Source organism: Oncorhynchus tshawytscha, unplaced genomic scaffold (genome assembly GCF_018296145.1).
Source record: "Oncorhynchus tshawytscha isolate Ot180627B unplaced genomic scaffold, Otsh_v2.0 Un_contig_14823_pilon_pilon, whole genome shotgun sequence".
NCBI classification, from domain to species: domain Eukaryota; kingdom Metazoa; phylum Chordata; class Actinopteri; order Salmoniformes; family Salmonidae; genus Oncorhynchus; species Oncorhynchus tshawytscha.
Window position 1 is genome coordinate 33,625 of NW_024608768.1, and position 19,526 is coordinate 53,150.

The 19,526-nt window shown below is 43.4% G+C and overlaps 1 protein-coding gene across 2 annotated transcripts; it reads right to left on the reverse strand.

The window, feature by feature from the left end:
- Positions 1 to 1,023: 1,023 nt before the first annotated feature.
- On the reverse strand, positions 1,024 to 6,284 carry LOC112226274 (BTB/POZ domain-containing protein 17-like). Of its 2 annotated transcripts, none has more exons than XM_024390648.2 (3): positions 6,031 to 6,284; positions 2,775 to 3,060; positions 1,024 to 2,602 (listed from the first exon to the last, which is right to left on the reverse strand). In XM_024390648.2, exons 1-3 carry the CDS (start codon positions 6,122 to 6,124, stop codon positions 1,534 to 1,536), a joined length of 1,449 nt encoding a protein of 482 aa, XP_024246416.2. In that variant the 5' UTR covers positions 6,125 to 6,284; the 3' UTR covers positions 1,024 to 1,533. The 2 variants fall into 2 exon arrangements, with proteins under 2 accessions (XP_024246416.2, XP_024246415.2); XM_024390647.2 differs by having other exon boundaries at positions 2,775 to 3,105.
- Positions 6,285 to 19,526: the final 13,242 nt, after the last annotated feature.

Genomic DNA, 19,526 nt, shown 5'->3' on the forward strand with positions numbered 1-19,526 from the left:
GTGATGCCAGTTTGCAGGGTTGCCATTTTGTGTTTGCATTACTTTGTTGCATATGTACGATATAAATTAGGCCTAAGTCACAATTGTCCTCTGTATCACATTGTGTTCTGCATATTAGGGTGAATCAAGTAAACAGACCAATTACAGACTGGGTAAAATAACATTTTATTCAGGATATAGGAAGAGGACATAGAGAGATATGGTAGCTACATGAACCAGTAACATTCTAAAGACCCGGAAGTATAATTTAGACCAACAATGTCGTCCATAGGTCTGTGCAAAATTCATTATATAAGCACTACTCACAACAACACAATCCTTCTAATAGCACTAATACTGCAGGTTGGCTTAAAGATTCAATAGAAATTCTCCTCAATTGCAAAAGAGTAGGGCAACAGCAAAATGGCTTCTAGAGAAACTCTGGTATAGGAATTGTCCAGTCACTGAGTATCAGCATGGCTATAACATTTAGGCCTGTAAACGTATGTGTGTGATTGTGACTAATGGTATGAATGCATGCTTTTAAAATGGCCTGTACTTATGGTGTTGGCAGTGTGCAAAGCGACGAAAGAAGCTTCACTTGATCCTGTGAGGTTTGGTTAGCACCAACAAAGTGAGAGTTCAGCTCATGGAAACAATACCAATAACTGACACTTTGATTTACTAGTAGTATCCTACAGCTATGCAGATAACATCATACAGTTAAATATTTCATAAAGAATGTGCCTTTCCTCTAATCAGGGGCAATCAAGGAAATATCCAACTATTGACATAATCATATCTCAAACAAATACAGTGCAGTCGTGTTTGCCCCTACCATGTGTGTAAGATTTGTGGGGAGGGACAATGTGGAGGAACTGTTATTATCTGAAACTCTTTCATTGACTTCTTTAATAGATGCAGTACAGTTGGGGCAGCAGGGTAGCCTAGTGGTTAGAGTGTTGGACTAGTAACCGGAAGGTTGCAAGTTCAAAACTCCCGAGCTGGCAAGTCTGTCGTTCTGCCCCTGAACAGGCAGTTAACCCACTGTTCCTAGGCCGTCATTGAAAATAAGAATTTGTTCTTAACTGACTTGCCTAGTTAAATAAAGGTAAAATAACTGTTACAGCTGGCATACACCTCTTTTCAGAGCTAAAACAGTTTGGAGACAAACTTAACCACTACTGTAAAAAGTACCATTACCTTATGTAGAACAGAGGTGCCCAGTACCAGGCCAATAAACAGGAGTTGTGATATGAGTGTGTGCATGTGTGACTTTGTCTGCAGGCTAGGGGGGGACTCAGCAGGGAGGGCAGTTGGTTACGGTCATCACTGTCTGGGCAAGTTCAAAAGTCATACACCCAGACTATTTCTACCATTTCTGTTCTTGAAATATAACCTCAACCACACTGCAAACCACACTGTACCTTAAATTAAGACCAAAAAGCAAATGTTTTGTTTTCATCATTTGTTTATGATATAGCCAATTTTTACTCTGCAACTTGACCATCTAATGGGAACCGTTGGTTACTAAGGCAACAACAACCTCTTGGCCTATTTCCTGGCAACAATGAGGCTGTGGTAAAGGGGCTTTACCACGACGTGCAGGTAGAGGGAGCTGTCGATGAGGTATTCAGACGCCCGGCGGTGAAGGTCGGCTTCCACCAGGAAATCCCCGGCCTCCTCAGTGCTCTGGTGGAAGTTGTAGACGTGACGAACCACCATTTTACCCCCCTGCCTCGCCGTCACGATCACCGTCTTCTGGAAGCTCACACCTGCGAAGTCGGGGCTGGAAGTGGCTGGGGTGACGATGATGCGAGGACGACCGCCGTCAGTGCGTGTGGCCTGCATCTCGTTTGTATAGGCGGAGCGCACGCTGAGCGGGAGCCAGCGCGGGGAGAACAGGGCGTTCCAGGTCACCCGCTTGCTGGCGTCGCTGCCGCTGGGGCCCAGCTGGGTCTGGAAGCTGAAGCTGCGGTCGTCGCGCGTGGGGTTATTGATGACCCACGGAGAGCCCCAGGATGGTGACAGGTAGTTGCGTGGCGTGAATATGCTGCAGTTGACGTCAAAATATTTGGCCAGCTGGACAGGCGAGGCCGAGTGGAACTGGAAGGCCAGGAAGAGCAGGTCACGGATGGACTCGTAGTATTTCAGCATGACTGGTGACTGCTTCTGCAGACGGAACAGGTGCTGCGGGGGGATCATGCCGTAGCGCACCTGCCTCAGGGCATTCTCCACCGTTAGGCCGGCCGGCTGGTTCTGGCCGATCCAGGCTTCCAGGGCCTCGTAGAGCTCCAGCTCGCTCTGCAGGATGAGGTCGGAGCGCTGCATCAGGGACAGCAGCAGGTCGTCGCTGATGGAGCCCCACTCGCCACTCTGCAACACCGACGACAGGTTCCAGGAGAGGTACTGGAGGCAGCTGTCCCTCAGGTTGGCGTCGCCGATCTGCATGGCGTACTGGTACCAGCCAACCACGTGGCCGGTCGGGGAGTCGCTGGACAGGTGCCCTGTCATGTACTGGCTCAGGCCCTGCTGGAGGCTCCACACACGGTACTTGCTAGCCAGCTTGTGCAGAGGGATTGCCTGGTCCAGGCGCACTGAGATGTCACCGCAGTAGAGGTACCTGCAGAGATAAAACAAGGCTAGATCGGTCTGCAGAAACATTGGCAGTCATTACTGAACTTGAAAGGAGGTCACTTTTTAAAATAAAAAACATGAAACACCAATAGCCCATTTCTGTTCCTCCCCTATCCTCTTGAGGTGTACACTCATTCTACCCCCCCCTGTCCCCTCACCTGATGAACTTGTCAAAGACAGCAGCACAGTCGGCAGGCTCTCTCAGGACCAAGGTGCTGGTGTTGTGGCTGAGCAGCAGCTCCTCAAACACCTCGCTCTGCAGCGAGAGCACCAGCGTGTGCGCCTGGATCACCTTCACCTCATCCGTGTTGACCGTCTGCACGCGGAGGGCCACATCACTGCCGTTGCCTTGGGCCAGAAGACCTTCCATGCGCTGCACCATTGCCATGGAGTGATTCAGCGTTGTGGCGCCATTCTCCAGCGCCACCTCCTGCTTCAGCGCGGCTGCAGGAAGAGAAGATGTAGGGATCCCATTCAACACCGGGTCAACTGCAAGTGAAAACACCTCTTTCTCAATTCATCTGTCCTCGATTCCTCACAACCTCATTCTATTCACCATTCTCTCTATTCTATATGGTATCCTCCCCTTGGACCTTCTCCTCCATTACTGTTGTGAAGGATGTGAGGAATTGCGGAAAGACAAATTGAAATAGAGCCCTTCTTCTCCAATCATCACTCACTTCGAAACTGAATGTTGAGTTGACAGTTGAGCCTTCTGCCAATCAACACCGGTTGAATTACAACCGCTAACCAATCATTAATTATGACAAGCTGTCTACCAGCCTTAACACTCTACACTCTCTCCTTCAAAAGCTTAATTAACAGTGCAGTGATGAGATAAACAGCCATAAACTTGAAGAGTTGCTGAGTTCGTCTGCAGTTGAAAAGTGACTGACCTAGTCGCTAATGGGGAAATCCTACCCGTGGTTTGGGTTTAGGGTCAGCATCTTGGAGTGTAAAACACATTGTTAATAGACAGATAATAATGGATGGTAATAGTGTAGGCTATGAAACCAATAGGCTACTTGTCTTTAAGTATAATTATGCCTAGGCTATGCTGTATAAGCACCAGACATGTTATCCCCTGACTAAACTACTTTTTAAAGTTTTTAAATCCATATTTGCAGATTATTACATGAATAGACTGAATTAAATTGCTTGGTGTCTACATCACTGAGGACTTAACATGATCCTCTCACACCAGCACAGTCGTGCCTCTTCTCTCTCAGGAGACTGATACGATTTGGCATGGCGCCTCAGATCCTTAGGAACTTTTACAGCTGCATCATCGAGAGCATCCTGACTGGTTGTATCACCGTCTGGTATGGCAACTGCAACCCCCTCAACCGGAAGGCCCTACAGAGGGTGGTACGGACGGCCAGTGCATCACTGGGTGTGAGCACCCAGCCATTCAGGATGTAAATACCAGGCGGTGTCTGAGAAAGGCCTGAAAAATTGCCAAATGGACTGTTCTCCATGTTCCCATCCGACAGGTGGTACCGATGCATCAAGGCTCAGACCAACAGATTCCTAAACAGTTTAAATCTCCTGGCCATAAGACTGTTAAATGGTTAACTACTGCACACACCTACACTGCTGGTAAAATTATTATTAATTAGATGTATTACTAACGCTACAGGGTCCCTGTGAGGTTGAACACAAGATGTCTCCTTCTTCACTACAGGGTCCCTGTGAGGTTGAACACAAGATGTCTCCTTCTTCACTACAGGGTCCCTGTGAGGTTGAACACAAGATGTCTCTTTCTTCACTACAGGGTCCCTGTGAGGTTGAGCACAAGATGCCTCCTTCTTCACTACAGGGTCCCTGTGAGGTTGAACACAAGATGGCTCCTTTTTCACTACAGGGTCCCTGTGAGGTTGAGCACAAGATGTCCCCTTCTTCACTACAGGGTCCCTGTGAGGTTAAACACAAGATGTCTCCTTCTTCACTACAGGGTCCCTGTGAGGTTGAACACAAGATGTCCCCTTCTTCACTACAGGGTCCCTGTGAGGTTAAACACAAGATGTCTCCTTCTTCACTACAGGGTCTTCTTGAGGATGAGCACAAGTGGCACATGCACACTGTAGAGTCACATGAAAGAAGGTCTCAGCATGACAAGCTGCACGCTCACTCTCTTTAATGCCCTCCTTCCTCTGCCTCCATTGACACCAGCTGCTTCCTCCTGTTACTGTAGGTTTAACGAGACACAGGGGGAGAAAGACTCCTGCCCCCCCACTCCCTTAGCTGCCTCACCCCCAGTCTTCATGTCACCACTGTCGGCTAATCATGCACCTCCACTTCAAAGCAACCTTTGTTCAGTTCATTAGACACAACTAGCCTATATCCTACATCTCCATGACGGCAGCTGATGCTTGTGGGCCATTGACAAATAACTTTGACATTTGCATATTGCATTTGTGTAATTTGTGTCATTCACCCAGCTCAAACAAAATTGGACTTCTGAAGTTCAATTTGTCTTTTGCAAGCATATTAATTGTGATAGGTAAACATGCCATTTAATTGTGACGTGAATTGTGATTGATTTGTTCCGGCTAATTACTTCCTAGTTTAAATGTGCTGCAATCAAGCATTCCATTTGTTTCCTTTAAAATGCCGTGGTGAATATTCATTGCAATGGATTGAAGTGAGAACTTCAGGGGAATTGATACAGCTGAGGAGGATGTTATTAATAAAAGATGACGGATTTTCTCCTCTAGTCAAGCACAGTGATTTTTAGAAGCTGGTGGGTTGAATCCCCTAAATGAAACATAGAAATGCATGTGTATGAGAACACATGAAGAGCACACAAAACACATGAGAAAACAACTGCCATGCAGGATGAAGGTGTTATAGCCTGAAATAAAGTGTCATTCAATTGATGCTTCCCCGGTCAAGTCCTTCAATATAGGAAAGAGCATTTTCTTCAGTCTCTAAAATAGCATCCTCATCGATTGTGACTCACAAAGGCCACACAAAAACAAACATCTCAGGCTCTCCCTGCAAAACATCACAGACAAACAGAGATAGGATGTGGGAAAGTGAACTGGGGGGACAGTGCTGCTATTCCAATACTAAACCTAGTGCCTCTGGGCTTAAAGAGAGCAACCCACATGCAACGTGTCCCACCAGCGTTTCCCCAAAACACTGAGTGTTGGGGACAATGTGCTTCAAGTCCAAATCATCCTAAAATATCTAACATTGATTGTGTAGCTCAATAGATGGTTTGGACATGATATTCCTCTAAAACAGAGTTGTATCTCTTTCCTACCCTTCTGTAGGATAAGAAATGTAAATAGAATAGGAAATAAAACGAATGTTGTTGATGTACCGTAGTGAGAGAGGAAAGAGTGACTAAAATAGACAAGCTAAACAGTTGATCACTATGCAGAGCAGTCTGTCACACAGTCACCTTACCTCCTCCAACGGAGATGGGGTGGAAGCAAAGAGCCACGAGCAGGGTTCCCAGATAGACCTGGGCAGGGATTCCTCCTTCATAGGTGTGTGCCATATCTAGTCATATATATCCCCCTCTCTCTCTCTCTCTCTCTTCTCTGTTCCTTCTTTTTCTTCGTTTCACTCTTTCCGTCTTCCCCTTAGTGCTTAATGTCTTTGTGTGAGTGTGTGCAAGAGGTGGGTTTCCCCGTTGTGGCGCCCTGACTCCCCGTCCCGGACTCTTTATGTAGGACGCCTGGCCTTTTTTCCCCGCCTGGCGCCTCTCACATCGCCTTGCGGACTCCATTGATTGGTGGAATCTGGCAGGGGTCGTTGCCATGACGACGGCTTTGATTTTGAATTTCTCCCTTTTCCATGTTAACATGGCATCGATCTGTGGCCCAATAGGGACTCTCTCTTCATTTTCTGAGTGTAGGTAGATGAGAAAGGGTTATTAAACACTATATTATGGAGTCAATATGAATCAACTATTTTTTGATAAAGTACACTGTTATAATATAATTAGGGTATTGTATGTGAGGGTTTTATTTATGTTAATTAGAAGTAATGAGACCAATATATGAAATGTGTAACAATGGCACGATTAAGTAATTAACCACAGAGTTAATTAGTGAGGTGATATCTTCCTGGAGAGCTACTGTCCTATAGGTTTTAACTCCAACCCTGTTCCTGGAGCGATATCATCCAGTAGGGTTTAACTCCAACCCTGTTCCTGGAGCGATATCATCCAGTAGGGTTTAACTCCAACCCTGTTCCTGAAGAGCTACCCTGCTGTAGGTTTGAACTCCAACCCTGTTCCTGAAGAGCTACCCTGCTGTAGGTTTGAACTCCAACCCTGTTCCTGAAGAGCTACCCTGCTGTAGGTTTTAACTCCAACCCTGTTCCTGGAGAGCTAGTATCATGTAGTCAAAACTTATAGGACGGTATCTCTCCGGGAACAGGGTTGGAGTTAAACCATACAGGACGGTATCTCTCCAGGAACAGGGTTGGAGTTAAAACCTACAGCAGGGTAGCTCATCAGGAACAGGGTTGGAGTTAAAACCTACAGCAGGGTAGCGCTTCAGGAACAGGGTTGCAGTTCAAACCTACAGCAGGGTAGCTCTCCAGGAACAGGGTTGGAGAGCCTTGCATTAGAGCGATGGTCGCTCTCCAAATTTTAATGTGACAATTTCAGTGCACTGCTCTCTGATTGGGTTAGTGAACATATCCTGCTAGGGACATCTGGGACTTCGTCTACTTCACTCATCTGTTTGTACTCTTCGAAAATAAAATACATTCACATGGATGTACACCACAGGAGGTGGGTAGCACCTTAATTGGGGAGGACGAGCTCGTGGTAATGACAGGAGCGGAATCAGTGGAATGGTATCAAATACATTAAACACATGGTTTCCATGGTTTCCATGTGATTGATGCCATTCCATTCGCTCCATTCCAACCATTATTATGAGCCGTCCTCCCCTCTGCAGCCTCCACTGATGTACACGCCTATCTTCTTGTTCATGTCTTGCTTTTATGACAAATGGCTTGATATGAATTCAGTATGGACAATGCTTCATGTCCAAATCATCCTAAAATATCTAACATTGATTGTGTAGCTCAATAGATGGTTTGGGCATTTGAGTACTATTGACTTGCATTGGATTTGTGCCACGAATGAAAAACAAAGTTAGCATTTGGAAACAGTGGCCAAGTAAATAAAACCAAAGCATGGCACCGCTGCAAAGATTCTAGTGGGCTGGTCGCCACTTCCACCATCACAGACCTTGGTTAGGTACCCCTCATATAATATTATCTCTCAATTGTTGTATCCTGAACTGCTGTATCAACCCCCCCGTTCTGGCTCATGTTTTGATGCTGTGGTAATCATGTGATTGCTATATCTTATTGATTGACATTGATAAAAACACCAAATAATAAAACATTTTAAAAAATGTAAATGGATGCTGTCATCATACCTTGTTCATAGACTGCTTACAGGGTAAGGAGACCAATATGTCACTTAGTCATTTGGGTGAACTATCCCTTTAATGTTTACTTATTGTGTTGAAAAGGATTGAAATGTGGTTAAGAGACAAACCACACTAACAAGCGGTACCTGAGTCAGTGCATGCAGAGTGACTGTGTGTTCTGTGTCACTGTGTTCTGTGTTCTGTTCCACTGTGTTCTGTGTTCTGTTCCACTGTGTTCTGTTCCACTGTGTTCTGTGTTCTGTTCCACTGTGTTCTGTTCCACTGTGTTCTGTTGCAGAGTGTAAAACGAATGTGCGTGATCCTCAGTGACAAAAGAAACAGCTGGTCAAAGAGTTCACAGGTTGCTGCTGCAGGCAGGGAACATGCTAATTGCTCTTACGGGGAACCATGAAATCAATACCGCGCATACTATCCACTCTGGTGAGTGGTATCAAGCTACATCCTAAAAACTCTTACTCAGCCTTATTGACGAGCATGAAGGTTACTGCCTGGTGCATTGTGGTCCCAGCAGAGAGAAGCCACCCGTGACATTGGCACATAAGAATGTGGTGATGACCCTAAAAAGGTCAAAGGAATGTTAAAGTAATTGACCAATGAACAAGGTGTTCAATTGACCCTTTCTCTGCCATGAAGTTTCAAGATCGATTTCCTGTCTCTGGGGTAATGGGGAGCCAATACCCGAAAGGTTTTGATGATCTCTTCTTCAGGGAAAGATGAAGAGATGTTCTCAAAGTGTGTTGGACCGCTGACTGAGATGAAAGCAAATGAAGGAGCCTCTCAGACTAATTAAGCCGGGTGGATGTTTATTGGGATGAGTCTTATACTTGAGGCAGAACTGAGCGATTATGGCTAGAAGGACCAGCTGCAAAGACAGAATTGGCTATATTGTAAACATTATTGAAAACAAAAATGTGCTTTTTGGTCTTAATTTAAGGTCAGGCATTATGGTCAGCAGTGTGGTCAGGTTTAAGGTTATGTTAAAAATCAGATGTGATGACTTTGTGGCTGTGCCAGCTAGTGACCGCTCTGCAAAGCTGCCTCCAGAGCAAGATTGATGACAAAAAAACCTAACCTGCACTAATTAGTCTTCAGTCTAATCTCTCGTTGACAGACGTCTATCGAAGCATCTGAACAAATTACGCAAGATTTTAGTTCTGTGTTAAATGAGATTACCTTCAGTCGAGTCAAATCATCTCTGTTGAATAACCACCACATAAGACAGATAAATACATCTGTAGAAAGAATATGGGTTTTGTTCATTATGGTACCCTACGTAGTCCACCAAGGATAGCATAAAACTTTGTTTCAGACGGAATTGGGTTGCTAGTAAGAATGCATCTATGTAGTTGCCTACAGATGTCCTAGGAGATTCATACCTAGCCTGTGTGCTATGAATAGCATGACATGTTCTCTGAGGAGAGCTGGGCAGAGGTACTCTCTAATGAGGTCTGAGACAGGAAGGAAGGAATTGGAATGGCTACTGGAGGACAGGGGACAGGAGACACCGCATCTCCTTGAGAAGAAGTGATAGCTTGCCCTGGTCTTATGTAAATGTGTTGTAAATTAAATCAAATCAAACTTTATTTAAAGTGCATTCAAAATCGCAACACACTTTACATTAAAACAATCAAATGAATCAAGTTAAAGTGAACAGGTAGTATGAAGGATTAATAAAATAACACAACACTGAGGATGTTTAAAACAATTCCTGACTAAAAGACATGCTAAAAAGGTGGGGTTTTAAATTTGATTTAAAAAACCTAAAATGGTACCTGACCCTCTTACCTGACAGGCTGTAACCAACTATAGTTGCCATGGAATGACAATGAAGAAACAAAGAGAGGCTGTATTTGAGATGGTGATACATGATGCAAACCCATCACTCTATGTACAGTTAATTACAGACACTGACCGATCCCATCCAATAGGTTTAATTCAGGCTGCTTTTTCAGGCACAGTGAGATTCAAAAGGAATATTTCACTACCTGATCTAAACGTGTCGTCTCTCCTCTCTCCTTAATAATTCTGAATTGCCTGAGGGGACCCAATACATTTTCTGCCAAACTGGCATCTTTTCTTCTGGAAATGTTTAAGCACTTTCTCGACCAGGGTGTCAAAGTCTGACAGAAGCAGTGTTCAAACTTTTGTTAAAGCATTGCAAAGATGTGTCTAATTGTTGCTCTTTTAGACCAATTTTGCTTTTGAATCGAAACATTCAAATACCAGCAAAATGTCTTGCTTCTCTGTTGTGAAAGACATCTGCTTTGATATACATAATATTGGATTAGACAGGGTTTATTAACCAATGTCCAACACTCCCCTGCATATTGGGACGTTCCTGAACATCCTTAGATTCAGATGTGTTTGACAGGAGAAAATGGGACTATTTATTCTCTGTGCCTTAAAATGTGGCTTCTGAGAAGTTATTTTCCTTGAATCATCTTTTGGACTTGTCACCCAAGCACAGGAGGCTACCGAGGGGAGGACAGCTAATGGAAAGCATGTGTTTAATGGGTTTGATACCATTCCATTATTCCGTTCCAGCCATTACGATGAGCTGTCCTACCCAATTAAGGTGCCACCGGCCACATGTGCACCCAAGGAATCAGTGCTTACAAACTAAGTTCACATTGATTTCCACTTTTAAGGAACATGCGCCAAGGATGACCAATATCTACTCTGCTCTTTGTCTTTTGTTCATCTTCTCATCCTCTGGCGGTGAGTAGATCAATCCTAAACTGTAAAACTGTTCAGTGTAGGTTCACTGTGAGCCGAAATGCAACAAATCATCAGAATCCAATTGACACCCTGCCAAATCTCTAAAAGCACCCCTGGGGAGGACTGAATGGTAGGATCAATGAGACCACGGGGGGCCTTGCCTGGCCCGATCGCAGCCCTGTTAAACACCTTAGTTTAACGAGTGGTAAATGGCAGTGCCAACACCAGAAATGTGTCCTGAGTGACCTCACGTTGTGTGTTGGGACCACAGGGTATCAACCAGTTGATTGGCTCCCTTGGAGACCAAAGCATGACCTGCATGTTCCTCTGTGATCTAAAATACAGGCGGTACATTAAGTGATCTAAATTGATCTTGATCTTGTCACGTCCTGACCTTAGTTCCTTTGTTATGTTTCTTGTTTAGGTTGGTCAGGGCGTGAATTGGGGTGGGAATTCTATGTGTTGTTCTAGTTTTGGTTTTCTATGTGTTTGGCCTGGTATGGTTCTCAATCAGAGGCAGCTGTCAATCGTTGTCTCTGATTGAGAACCATACTTAGGTAGCCTGTTTTTCCCATTTGATTTGTGGGTAGTTGTTTTCTGTTTTGTGTGTTTGCACCTTACAGGACTGTTTCGTTCACTCTCTTTGTTTTGTTATTCAGTGTTCAGTTGATTTATTAAATATTAACATGGACACATACCACGCTGCGCATTGGTCCGATCTTGACTACTCTTCCTCAGATGACGAGGAGAACCGTTACAGATCTAAAATACAGGCGGTACATTCAGTGATCTAAAATATTATGGTGTTCTTTTAGAGGACAAGCAAATTACACATTTGGTGCACTTGAAAAATATCTGCATAATCTTTTATTTTCTCTTACAAGGAGTAATAAGAGAGAGAAGATCAAACAGTCTGTCCACTGGCCAACATTAAAATGGACGGGATCCATTGATCTGAAAAGAACATTGTGTGATATCAATGAAACATACAGCTCATGTTCTTTCCTTTTCAGTGTCATAATGTTCCCATTCTGTTTCTATTATCAGTGTCATAATGTTCCCATTCTGTTTCTATTATCAGTGTCATAATGTTCCCATTCTGTTTCTATTATCAGTGTCATAATGTTCCCATTCTGTTTCTATTATCAGTGTCATAATGTTCCCATTCTGTTTCTATTATCAGTGTCATAATGTTCCCATTCTGTTTCTATTATTCTGTTTCAGTGTCATAATGTTCCCATTCTGTTTCTATTATCAGTGTCATAATGTTCCCATTCTGTTTCTATTATCAGTGTCATAATGTTCCCATTCTGTTTCTATTATCAGTGTCATAATGTTCCCATTCTGTTTCTATTATCAGTGTCATAATGTTCCCATTCTGTCAGTTCATAATGTTATTCTGTTTTATCAGTGTCATAATGTTCCCATTCTGTTTCTATTATCAGTGTCATAATGTTCCCATTCTGTTTCTATTATCAGTGTCATAATGTTCCCATTCTGTTTCTATTATCAGTGTCATAATGTTCCCATTCTGTTTCTATTATCAGTGTCATAATGTTCCCATTCTGTTTCTATTATCAGTGTCATAATGTTCCCATTCTGTTTCTATTATCAGTGTCATAATGTTCCCATTCTGTTTCTATTATCAGTGTCATAATGTTCCCATTCTGTTTCTATTTTCAGTGTCATAATGTTCCCATTCTGTTTCTATTTTCAGTCTCATAATGTTCCCATTCTGTTTCTATTTTCAGTCTCATAACGTTCCCATTCTGTTTCTATTTTCAGTCTCATAACGTTCCCATTCTGTTTCTATTATCAGTGTCATAATGTTCCCATTCTGTTTCTATTATCAGTGTCATAATGTTTCTATTTCAGTGTCCATTCTGTTTCTATTATCAGTGTCATAATGTTCCCATTCTGTTTCTATTATCAGTGTCATAATGTTCATTCTGTTTCTATTTCAGTGTCATTCTGTTTCTGTTTCTATTATCAGTGTCATAATGTTCCCATTCTGTTTCTATTATCAGTGTCATAATGTTCCCATTCTGTTTCTATTATCAGTGTCATAATGTTCCCATTCTGTTTCTATTATCAGTGTCATAATGTTCCCATTCTGTTTCTATTATCAGTGTCATAATGTTTCCCATTCTGTTTCTATTTCTGTTTCTATATTATCAGTGTCATAATGTTCCCATTCTGTTTCTATTATCAGTGTCATAATGTTCCCATTCTGTTTCTATTATCAGTGTCATAATGTTCCCATTCTGTTTCTATTATCAGTGTCATAATGTTCCCATTCTGTTTCTATTTTCAGTGTCATAATGTTCCCATTCTGTTTCTATTATCAGTGTCATAATGTTCCCATTCTGTTTCTATTATCAGTGTCATAATGTTCCCATTCTGTTTCTATTATCAGTGTCATAATGTTCCCATTCTGTTTCTATTATCAGTGTCATAATGTTCCCATTCTGTTTCTATTTTCAGTGTCATAATGTTCCCATTCTGTTTCTATTATCAGTGTCATAATGTTCCCATTCTGTTTCTATTATCAGTGTCATAATGTTCCATAATGTTCCCATTCTGTTTCTATTATCAGTTCTGTTTTCTATTATCAGTGTCATAATGTTCCCATTCTGTTTCTATTATCAGTGTCATAATGTTCCCATTCTGTTTCTATTATCAGTGTCATAATGTTCCCATTCTGTTTCTATTATCAGTGTCATAATGTTCCCATTCTGTTTCTATTTTCAGTGTCATAATGTTCCCATTCTGTTTCTATTTTCAGTCTCATAATGTTCCCATTCTGTTTCTATTTTCAGTCTCATAACGTTCCCATTCTGTTTCTATTTTCAGTCTCATAACGTTCCCATTCTGTTTCTATTATCAGTGTCATAATGTTCCCATTCTGTTTCTATTATCAGTGTCATAATGTTTCTATTATCAGTGTCATAATGTTCCCATTCTGTCTCTATTTTCAGTGTCATAATGTTCCCATTCTGTTTCTATTTTCAGTGTCATAATGTTCCCATTCTGTTTCTATTTTCAGTGTCATAATGTTCCCATTCTGTTTCTATTATCAGTCTCATAATGTTCCCATTCTGTTTCTATTGTTGTGATGCAAAACACTGATGAAGTAGGACATGGACCTGACCAACATCCTTTCAGGGATGGAAACATTTTGTCTTTGAAAGGGTTCATAAAGGGTTCTCCGGCTGTCCAGTTTCCAGGACTACTTTTTATTCCAGGTAGAACCTTTTTGCCCAACAAAGAACCCTCAAAGATCCCTTTAGGAAACCTTTGATGAAAAGGTTCTTCCTGGAAGAGTGAACTAATGTGTTGGATCATCTACTTCATTACTAGTAGCTTTTTGGACCAGAACCCCCAAAATAAGGCATGTGTGTTTTACTTATCAATGCTATGTGATGCAAATCACCTGTGTTAAAGGTCATGCCTGTCTGTGAGTCCTCAGGAGTCACTGATACAAATTTTTTGTGATACATTTAGTTTTAGAACATTTTCAGACATAACAACATAAAACCCTAAAAGAACACCCCATCCACCACCCACTAACCTCCTCCCCTAAAGGTCCCAGTTTGCATATCATTGCATAGGTTAAATGAAAGCAGCATCGTTTTAAAACAGAAATATGAAAATTGGCAAGAATGGAACAATAAATAATGCTTAAATAGACATAAAATAGTAACACATGCCAAACAACTGCAACAATGATCACAGAAAAGTCAGAAACAAGATATTAGGACAGTGGACCTCAGTAGACCTCAGTGGCCCTCAGTGGCCCTCAGTGGACCTCAGTGGACCTCAGTGGACCTCAGTGGACCTCAGTGGACCTCAATGGCCCTCAGTGGACCTCAGTGGACCTCAGAGCAATGAGTTCTGATGTCTTAGAACTTCCATCTGTCCATGTCAGCAGTGTGGAGGCCTTGGCCTTGTTCATCCTAGCGGTGGACAACTCTAACATCACAATGTCCTGAAACTGTCTGAGTCAGTGTAGCACAAAAAGTTCATGTGGAGGAATTCACAGCTAGGCCAGCCAACAATGATTTGATGTTGTTTGTCCACCAGGCCAATTTGGAATCATCATTAAGCAACAATACTACAGGGTGCAGGAGTATGTCTCATTCCAGCATGTCTGTTAATAAAGATGGACATTTTCCACGGAATACGAACCTACAGATACAACTTAAACACACAGAGACCAGAAAAAGGTTGAAAAGGCTCCAAATCAATGGCAGTGACTCGATAGCTTTCCTATCAAATGGTTTCTAATTGACTTAGCCTTTATAGCAGATCGATAACTGAGTCCATCTGTTTGACAATGCTATTTGATTCAATTGAGTCAGTAAAACATTGGGCAGTGTTCAAAATGCTCTCAATATTCAATCTAGGACATGTAGCCAGATGTAACAGAGGTGGTTTGTACTACACTGATGTGGGGTGTAACCTTGCCTGAGACCTGAAGACTTCTGTTAGCTGCCCAAGAGAATGTCCATGCTGGCAGGCTTCAGCTCAGAGTAACATGGTTGTGTGATGCGCTGGCAGGCTTCAGCTCAGGGTAACATGGTTGTGTGATGCGCTGGCAGGCTTCAGCTCAGGGTAACATGGTTGTGTGGTGCGCTGGCAGGCTTCAGCTCAGGGTAACATAGCTGTGTGGTGCGCTGGAAGGCTTCAGCTCGGGGTAACATAGCTGTGTTGTGCGCTGGAAGGCTTCAGCTCAGGGTAACATAGCTGTGTGGTGCGCTGGAAGGCTTCAGCTCAGAGTAACATAGCTGTGTGGTGCACTGGAAGGCTTCAGCTCAGGGTATCCGGTTCAGCTTGAAATCCGGTTTTGAACACAGTCGGTCACAAAAAAAAGGAGATCTGAAGAGATGTGTTGTATTACAGTGATAAAAAGGGCTACATGAGGTCTCATCATTGAAATAACATAGATGATGTGATAATCAATCTGATGAAGGTCCTGGCATATTGCCAAGTCTTGCTTCATTATCCTGTATCGACATTCCCCACCAGATGGCTCTACAAGACCAGCTACATTTGGTTGGTTCCTTTGTTAGGGGTTATACGCTACTATTCCATAACATAAGGATCTCCCACCATGTTCCTGGAGAGATACCCTCCTGTAGATTTGAACTCCAACCCTGTTCCCGGAGAGAGACCCTCCTGTAGATTTGAACTCCAACCCTGTTCCCGGAGAGAGAACCTCCTGTAGGTTTGAACTCCAACCCTGTTCCCGGAGAGAGAACCTCCTGTAGGTTTGAACTCCAACCCTGTTCCCGGAGAGAGAACCTCCTGTAGGTTTGAACTCCAACCCTGTTCCCGGAGAGAGAACCTCCTGTAGGTTTGAACTGCAACCCTGTTCCCGGAGAGAGAACCTCCTGTAGGTTTGAACTGCAACCCTGTTCCCGGAGAGCTGACCTCCTGTAGGTTTGAACTTCAAGCCTGTTGCTGGAGAGAAACCTACAAGAGGGTATTCGCTCCAACCCCAGTTGAAACTAACCTGATTCAGCTTATCAATCACATAATTAGCTGAGTGAAAACCTCTCCAGGAACAGGGTTGGAGAACCCTGCCATAACCGCAGCATAAGAGATGTTCACACCCCCATCCCCTCCAGCTCTGGGTCAATTCGCCAGTGGAAAGAAATAAAGGCAAATATTTGATGCACTTATTATACTAGTACGCTCTCAAAAATATGGGTACGGTTAGGGTATTGTTCCCTTGGGTACAAAAAGGTCAAAAGTACACAAAGTATCTTCAGAGGTAAACATACTGTACTGTTCGGTACCTTTTAGGGTACATGTGCAGATAATCTAGTATAATGGTACATTTCTATACACAATATTTTGAATATAAGGTACAATCATCACTGCGTTTTTTTTTCCATGTTTGTGTGGGCAATGTAGCTGAGGGGGCTCATTAGCATATTGTATGGCCGTGGTTTCCACAGTGTTGTATTTGTGCCACCCGTTAATGGAAGTTTTGTACCAGTTTAGGTGGTCTATGGTTATGTTCAGGTTGATCACTATTATTGTCCAACGGCAGTTCTAACGCCTTTGTAAAGGATTATGTAAAAGTATGTGACAACAAAGAGGTCTTGCTAATATTCATTGTTGTTGAATCAACATTATTTTACATTACATATTGTAAATGCAGAGAGGTTTAGAACATCTAACATCTTGCTTTTTGCAACTTAAAGGAACAAATGTCTTTGTCATTGAGGTGGTACCTTAAGACAGCAAATGTGTATGTTTTTAATGGTACACTTTTGCCACTTGAAAGGAACAAAGGGCTTTGTCACCAGAGTGGTACCCCAATGCAAATTTGTATCATTTCTGTAATATGAAGTTGGTCCCCCCTTTGCTGCTATAACAGCTTCCACTCTTCTGGGAAGTCTTTCCACTAGATGTTGGAACATTGCTGCAGGGACTTGCTTCCATTCTGCCACAAGAGCATTAGTGAGGTTGGGCACTGATGTTGGGAGATTAGGCCAGGCTCGCATTCGGCGTTCCAATTCATCCCAAACGTGTTCAATGGGGTTGAGGTCAGAGCTCTGTGCAGGCCAGTCATGTTCTTCCACATCGATCTCGACAAACCATTTCTATATGGACCTCGCTTTGTGCATGGGGGCATTGTCATGCTGAAAGAGGAAAGGTCCTCCCCCAAATTGTTGCCAAAACGTTGGAAGCACAGAATTATCTAGAATGTAATTGTATGCTGTATCATTAAGATTTCCCTTCACTGGAACTAAGGGGCCTAGCCCGAACCATGAAAAACAGCCCAAGACAATTATTCTTCCTCCACCAAACTTTACAGTTGGCACTATGCATTCGGGCAGGTAGCGTTGTCTTGGCATCCACCAAACCCAGATTTGTCCGTCGGACTGCCAGATGGCGTGATTCATCACTCCAGAGAACGCATATCCACTGCTCCAGAGTCCAATGGCAGCGAGCTTTACACCACTCCAGCCGACACTTGGCATTGCGTATGGTGATCTTAGGTTTGTGTGTGGCTGCTCGGCCATGGATACCCATTTCATGAAGCTCCCAACTAACAGTTATTGTGCTGACATTGCTTCCGGAGGCAGTTTGGAACTCGTTAGTGAGTGGGCCAATTGAGGTAGTATGTACATGAATGTATAGTTAAAGTGACTATGCACATATGATAAACAGAGAGTAGCAGCAGCGTAAAAAAGGGGTTGTGGGGGCATACAATGCAAATAGTCCGGGAAACCATTTGATTACCTGTTCAGGAGTCTTATGGCTTGGGGGTGAAAACTGTTGAGAAGCCTTTTTGTCCTAGACTTGACACTCCGGTACCACTTTCCATGCATTGGTAGAGAGAACAGTCTATGACTTGGGTGGCTGGGGTCTTTTTAGGGCCTTCCTCTGACACCACCTGGTATAGAGGTCCTGGATGGCAGGCAGCTTAGCCCTAGTGATTTACTGGGCCTTACCCATTACCCTCTGTAATGCCTTGCGGTCGGAGGCCGAGCAGTTGCCATACCAGGCAGTGTTGCAAACAGTCAGGATGCTCTCAATGTTGCAGCTGTAGAACCTTTTGAGGATCTCAGGATCAATGCCAAATCTTTTTAGTTTCCTGAGGGGGAATAGGCTTTGTCGTGCCCTCTTCACGACTGTCTAGGTGTGTTTGGATCATTCTAGTTTGTTGATGTGGACACCAAGGAACTTGAAGCTCTCAACCTGCTCCAGTACATCCTCGTCGATGAGAATGGGGGCATACTCGGTCCTTCTTTTCCTGTAGTCCACAATCATCTCCTTAGTCTTGGTTACGTTGAGGGATAGGTTGTTATTCTGGCACCACCCGGCCAGGTCTCTGACCTCCCTATAGGCTGTCTCGTCGTTGTCGGTGATCAGGCCAACACTGTTGTGTTGTCTGCAAACTTAATGACTGTTTTGGAGTCGTGCCTGGCCAGGCAGACATGGGTGAACAGGGAGTACAGGAGGGGACTGAGCATGCACCACTGGGGAGCTCCAGTGTTTAGGATCAGCGTGGCAAATGTGTTGCTACCTACCCTCACCACCTGGGGGTGGCCCGTCAGGAAGTCCAGGAACCAGTTGCAGAGGGAGGTGTTTCGTCCCAGGATCCTTAGCTTAGTGATGAGCTTTGAGGGTACTATGGTGTTGAACGCTGAGCTGTAGTCAATGAATAGCATTCTCACATAAGGGTTCCTTTTGTCCAGGTGAGAAAGGGCAGTGTAGAGTGCAATAGAGATGGCATCATCTGTGGATCTGTTTGGGCGGTATGCAAATTGGAGTGGGTCTAGGGTTTCTGGGATAATGTTGTTGATGTGTAAAGTGTTGGTCCCATGTTCATGAGCTGAAATAAAAAAATCCTATACATTTTCCATATACACAAAAAGCTTATTTCTCTCAAATTTGTGCACAAATTTGTTTTCAAGTATGTTTGTGAGCATTTTTCCTTTGCCAAGATAATCCATCCACCTGACAGGTGTGGAATATCAAGAAGCTGATCAAAACAGCATGATCATTACAAAGGTGTACCTTGTGCTGGGGACAATAAAATTACACTTTAATAAAGCTCCTTTGTGGGGAAAAAAATGATTCTGATTGGCTGGGCCTGGTTTCCCAGTGGATGGGCCTGGCTGCCAAGTGGGTGAGCCTATGCCCGCCTGCCCATGGCTGCACCCATGCTCAGTCATGTGAAATCCACAGATTAGGGCCTAATGAATTTATTTCAATTGACTGATTTCCTTATGAACTGTAACTCAT

Coding starts and splice junctions, on each gene's coding strand:
- LOC112226274 (XM_024390647.2), bottom strand. CDS start 6,124: ATGGCACACACCTATGAAGGAGGAATCCCTGCCCAGGTCTATCTGGGA. Junction 3,106..6,030: donor CCCCATCTCCGTTGGAGGAG/GTAAGGTGACTG, acceptor TTTCACTTGCAG/TTGACCCGGTGTTGAATGGG. Junction 2,603..2,774: donor GTCTTTGACAAGTTCATCAG/GTGAGGGGACAG, acceptor TTATCTCTGCAG/GTACCTCTACTGCGGTGACA.